Here is a 6,506-nt window from a genome sequence, read left to right as displayed (position 1 = left end):
TCAAAGAGGAAAAGTAAAAAAAAAAAAAAAAAAAAAAAGACAGTAACCCCCCGCCAAAAAACGGAGTATGAAGCTTGACTGAATCTGATCAGACCAGTGTCCATTAGTGAGAATAAAGATGCCAGTTATAAGAATTAGTTAAATAAAGTGATGTTCCTATGGTTCCTGACTGCTACATATTATAACCATGTGATAAATGCTGACCTGAAACTGATGGCAGGTGTAGTATGGTGTAGACTCATTACATTTAACTGTTATACAGAAAGGTAGATTATGCAAACTCTTCCTCAACATGATACTATCTCCCTTTCTCCTTTCCACAGTTAATTTTAAAAAATGTTTTCAGTGATTCTTCTAAGGAGTGTTAAGGTTACAAGAGACTAGCAGGTGACATTAGCTGGAAAACTTTGTTTGACTTGTTGCTTCTAAAACTGATGGAATGGACTTGCAAATGTGTGCATGTATTATTTAAGGAGCTTGCAATAAAAATGTCGAAGAACTTTTACTGAGTGATATCATTTGAAGTTTTTTGACAAAAGTATTTTGTCTCTAATGACGTGCAGAGAATATTGCACTCACTCCAGTCCACCTCTACATTTTCAAATACTGGATTTGAAGGCAACCAATAAAATACAAAGCACACAGACTGTTATGTTCAACATTTGTTTTATTAAGATTAGTACATCAAATACAAAAAAATGCTGTCCTCTAGACTTGCTGGAGAAAGCAAAGTGAAAGATCCAGTTTACTAAAGCTCAGAGGCAAGAGCTGCAGACAAGGATTCATTTCAAATCTAGTCTGAATGGAACAGATGGAGTGCACTGGAAAAGAAGTGGTATACAGAAACGTTAAGGATTCATTTGTAACGCAGCTAAGCCACGTAGTCCAGATTCACTATATTTGTGTGAATGTTTACATAAAACTAATGTTTTCATCAAATTTCCCACATTCTGTTGTCTGTAACTCAGTCTAATATTACAGTTAAAGACATTGAAGTGTTCTGTGCTTACGGTGTGATATAAGACTTCATAAAAGTACCACATTTACTATAATTGGATGATTGGTACAGAGCCTGAAAATCCTGAAACTGATGAGAATCTGCATACATTTCTAACACTTTATTCATGTAGCTCACCCACAACAGCAGCTAGACAATTTAAATTTGATGATAAAAACTATGGCACATTGGACACCTATTGAGAGTCAAAGAAACAGCTGAAGAAAAATGAAGGTGTCATTAACTATAGAAAAAAAAAACTACCAAATACCATTGTAAGTTCTTCCACCAGCTGTATGGCATAAAACACACTGATATTCGGTCACAAAAGAAGTCCTAATATAATGTCTGGCAGTTTCCCAAACTGTAAATTGTTACAAAAGTGCTTAACAAGTGTAGTTTTATGTATGTAGTTGTAACCATTTGCGATAGAATATAGTGCAGTTTGTAAAAGTACTTTCAATATTTATTTTTCCCTACTGTTATATGCATTTGGTAAAGTCAACTTGACACACTGGTTGTAGTCTTTGAATACATCTTATCAAGTAATGATGCAATATAAAATTCAAAAATGTTGGAAAAGTTCAATTTTTTTTTACACAACCTTGTGGAAATGAAAACAACGTTGTGGGGAAAAAAATCTGACAGAAGATAATTCTGCAGTCTTCTTTGAATGTTTATATAAACTAATGTCAAGCAATGTACCGGCCACTTACGAGTTCTGGCCAAGGAGGTGAAGGAACACAATCCAAACCCCATATGTCTGTGAATGGGGTTCTGATGCACTGAGCTAACAAGCTTGTAGATTGTAACTATTAGTAAGGGCTTAACTGATGATTCCTTGATGAAACTGTTCTTTGAACATATGTGTAATCTACTAAAACCAAATGTCTGCACAATACAGCTCTGCTGTCTGTTGAATGCATAAAGCATTCATGCACTGGCTCTAATCAATACAGTTGTTCAAAAAGAAAAGAGAAAGTCTGGCATAAATTACAGCAGTTTGTTGTAAAAGCATGTAGCAATTCCTGTAACACAGCTCCATTATTTTCCAGTTATCAGTAATGCCACTCGGATAAATCAGAGGTATTTTGCTTTTTGAATGATTCTTCGGGGAGATCTTGAAAATGGTATTGGTCTCAGGTAGAGCGACCAAGTCAGATATCAAATCCAACTTCAGTCATCCTAAAACAAAAGCACAATATAATAAATTAAAATTCATGAAAAGTATCTGCAAAAGTTTAACAAAAATATTTAAATGAAACAGTTTGGCAATCTTGAATGCATCCTCAAAAAGGGGTTAAGGAACGCAAAAAAAAGTGCAGCTATGTTGACAGTGAAGTTGCTTGGTATGCACTACAGTTTTTATTAGGTTAATGGTAACAGTGTCTCTCCCCACAACAAAGAAACATTTACTCCTATTCTTCATATAAATATATCTTTTATTATAAGGAGCATTCCACAGACAGTACCAGTGGTGAAACATTTTGGAACAAAGAAGCATTACTGCCAAATCATATTATATGAACTGTTAGATGGACCTAAACTACACTTAAAATGTAATTTCTGTGGAACAGAATGATAAAATCTCCGACTGTGACTCACACAAGTTGGAATCAAGTGACAGGCAGGCACTGGAAGAAATGAGAATGGAGGGTGACACTGAGTGGCTAATCCACCCTGAGGTAGGAAGACAATTTGGTCGACTGCAGTGCTGACACCTAAAGTTGAGAGAAGGTCTCCATGAAGGTAGAAGTCAAAGTGGTAACGTTTTACTTTACGACAGAATAAACATTAAGCTTTAACAATAAGAATCTGCAACAAACTTTCATTTAGTGGAGTATTTTTCCTCTATAACTGTCATTTGATGAAACAGTGGTCTGTGTAGCAATTTAAACTTTGTCCAGTGTTTTTCTACCAAAGTCAGAAAATCAAATTCTGTACCCCATCATATTCTAAAGGGTTTGTCTATCACTTCAAGAAGATCATTGCACAAGTTTAAGCCTCACTGAACTGAATACATAGCTGATTTTGCAGCCCTGAAATGCCCCAAGAAAGAACTTATAAATATATGATTCCTTACTACAAAATCAAAGGGTTAGAAAATTTCACTTATTCAGAAAGTCTTTAACAAATGTTAGTATATTTTGTTTCTTGCAGGTTACTTTAGCAATAACTCAAGGTCATGTGTTGGTAATGCAGAGTTTACCCACAACTGGTGAAATCTGATCAAAAGGATGAGGCTTGAATGATCAAACAAAGTCAGCCTTGGGTAAATCTGCTTTACCCACACCCTACTACAAGTTACTGCTAATATATGGCTTTTAAAAAATATATAAATTATTTGTTTATTTATTTATCCATCCTTTGTTAACCAGGTTAGACCCACTAGGCTAGCGGCCTTTCGGGGGAGACACAAGGTGGTATTTATACTACTAGGGGAAATTTGGCCAGGGCATTGGAAAACTCCCTCTACTCTTTTCAATACATGCCTTGGGATCTTTTATATCCACCTGAGCTACTTCTAACTCATGTAGATTGGATCTATGTTTAAAATCTCATCAGAAGGATGACACACTCAAGTGCAGTACCCCCTTTATACTGCACTGCAGTGTCAGCCATCAATCTACCAGGTGTGGGAACAGAATGCACAGCCTTCTGCACCAAAGAAATGCTTTATCTTTTAAAAATGTCATTGTATAAAGAACATCTTTCCTGTTGGGTCTCTTCTAGTAAGGAAGGACACAGTGATATACTGCACAGGCATCCATCATGAATGTAACATTTGCTCACTCCATCAATTAAAGTGATCCATTGCAGTTTTAGTTTACATTGTGGAACTTTATAACTAACTGTAATTTTCTACCCCATCTTACCTAAATTATATGGACAGTTTCTCAATAAAAGGCTTTGTAAATTTTTATTAGGAATAAGGCCAAATAAATTTACTGAACATGTCCCTGACATCAGCTGAGGGATTGCATGGGGTGCATCCACACACTTTAATGGACAGGGACCTGTGCATGAGTTGTAGTATGTCCATTAAAATCTATGGACACATCACAAGCAATCAATACACTGACATCAATGAGGGTAAATTTCAATAAACATATCACTAATGTCACATAGGAAATTAATTTTTTATGAAAGGTTTCACTTTAAGCTTTGCATTATAAAACAGGCATCATCATCAAAATCTTCTTTCGGCTGTTCCCGTTAGGGGTCGCCACAGTGGATCATCTGTTTCCATTTCTTCCTGTCCTCTGCATCTTGCTCGTCACACCAACCACCTGCATGTCCTCTCTCACCACATCCATAAACCTTATCCTAGGCCTTCCTCTTTTCCTGTTACCGGGTAGTTTCATCCTTAGCATCTTTTTCCCAATATACTTAGCATCTCTTCTCAGCACATGTCCAAACCAACGTAATCTTGCCTCTCTGGCTTTGTCTCCAAACCTTCCAACCTGGGCTGACCCTCTAATATACTTATTCCTAATCCTGTCCACCCTCATCACACCCAGTGCAAATCTTAACATCTTTAACTCTGCCACATCCAGCTCTAACTCCTGCCTTTTTGTCAATGCCACTGTCTCCAACCCATATAACATAGCTGGTCTCACTACCCTCTTGCAGACCTTCCCTTTCACTCCTACTGGTACTCGTCTGTCACAAATCACTCCTGACACTCATCTCCACCCACTCCATCCTGCCTGTACTCTCTTCCACACTCACTGTTACTCTGAACTACTGACCCCAAGTATTTAAACTCATCCACCTTCGCCACCTCTGCTCCTTGCATCTTCACCATTCCTCTATCTTCCCTCTCATTCACACACATATATTCTGTCTTAGTCCTGCTGACCTTCATTCCTCTTCTCTCTAGAGCATATCTCCATCTCTCCAGGGTCTCCTCCACCTGTTCCCTACTCTCATTACAGATCACAATGTCATCTGCAAACATCATAGTCCACAGGGACTCCTGTTTGATCTTGTCTGTCAACCTGTCCATCACCATTGTAAATAAGAAAGGGCTCAGAGCTGATCCTTGATGTAACCCCACCTCTACCTTAAACACATCTGTCACTCCTACCACAGACCTCATCGCTGTCACACTACCCTTGTACATGTCCTGTACCACTCTTACATACTTCTCTGACACTCCCGACGTAATACCACAACTCCTCTCTAGGTACCCTGTCATATGCTTTCTCTAAGTCTACAAAAACACAATGCAACTCCTTCTGACCTTCTCTATACTTCTCCATCAACACTCTCAGAGCAAACAGTCTGAAGAAGCATTTGTCATAAATGTGAAAGCGCTAACTGTTTTAACGAGATCTGATCACTTTGTTATTTTATATATTGAAGTTTTAACTTTGAGTTCATTAAACGATTTACTTTTATTTGCCGTGGTGTCTCTCAGTGGGAATTATTTGAGAGATGTATTGTTTTGCCGTTTTTGGGACTCTTCATCCTTGCGAGTGGTGTATTCTATTTTTTCACTCTCAGAGCAAACATTGCATCCGTAGTGCTCTTTCCCAGCATGAAACCATACTACTGATCACTAATCATCACGTTCCTTCTTAACCTAGCTTCCACTACTCTTTCCCATAACTTCATGCTGTGACTGATCAATTTAATCCCTCTGTAGTTACTACAGCTCTACACATCATCCTTATTCTTAAAAATCGGTACAAAACACTTTTTCTCTATTCCTCAGGCATCCTCTCACTTTCCAAGATTTCATTAAACAATCTGGTTAAAAACTCCACTGACATTTCACCTAAACACCTCCATGCTTCCACAGGTATGTCATCTGGACCAACAGCCTTTCCATTCTTCATCCTCTTCATAGCTATCCTTACTTCCTCCTTGCTAATACATTGTACTTCATGATTCACTATCCCCACATCATCCAACCTTCTCTCCCTCTCATTCTCTTCATTCATCAATCCCTCAGTTCTCTTTCCATCTCCTCAACACACTCTCCTCACTTGTGAGTATGTTTTCCTCATTATCCTTTATCACCTTTACCTGCTGCGCATCTTTACTAGCTCGGTCCCTCTGTCTAGCCAAACGGTATAGGTCCTTTTCTCCCTCCTTAGTGTCCAACCTTTCATACAACTCTTCATATACCTTATCCTTAGCCTTCGCCACCTCTCTCTTTGCCATGCACCTCATCCCCTTATACTCCTGTCTACTTTCTTCATTTCTCTGACAATCCCACTTCTTCTTTGCCAACCTCTTTCTCTGTATACTCTCCTGTACTTCCCCCATTCCACCACCATGTCTCCTTGTCCTCCTTCCTCTGTCCAGATGTCATACCAAGCACCTTTCTACCCGTCTTCCTTACTAGCTCTGCTGTAGTTCCCCAGCTATTTGGTAACTCTTCACTGCCACCCAGTGCCTGACTTAACTCATCCCTGAACTCTACTTCACAATTACCCTTTTTCAATTTCCACCATTTGATCCTTGGTGCTGCCGTCACACTCCTTCTCCTCTTCTTGAT

At 38.5% G+C, this 6,506-nt stretch overlaps 1 protein-coding gene across 1 annotated transcript in view; it reads right to left on the bottom strand.

Moving 5' to 3' along the window:
* Positions 1–649: 649 nt before the first annotated feature.
* The window catches only part of LOC122816501 (coronin-7-like), a 3,324,782-nt gene continuing 3,318,925 nt past the window's right edge, over positions 650–6,506 (bottom strand). The window contains exon 28 of the mRNA XM_044089332.1: positions 650–2,182. Coding sequence (XP_043945267.1) covers positions 2,174–2,182 — 9 coding nt within the window. The 3' untranslated portion in view covers positions 650–2,173. The remainder of the gene's footprint in view (positions 2,183–6,506) is intronic.

This window comes from Protopterus annectens, chromosome 12.part0 (assembly GCF_019279795.1).
Source record: "Protopterus annectens isolate FY-2018-M chromosome 12.part0, PAN1.0, whole genome shotgun sequence".
NCBI lineage: Eukaryota > Metazoa > Chordata > Ceratodontiformes > Protopteridae > Protopterus > Protopterus annectens.
The sequence above is the reverse complement of the archived record's forward strand: the minus strand, read 5'-3'. Positions and strand labels throughout refer to the sequence as shown.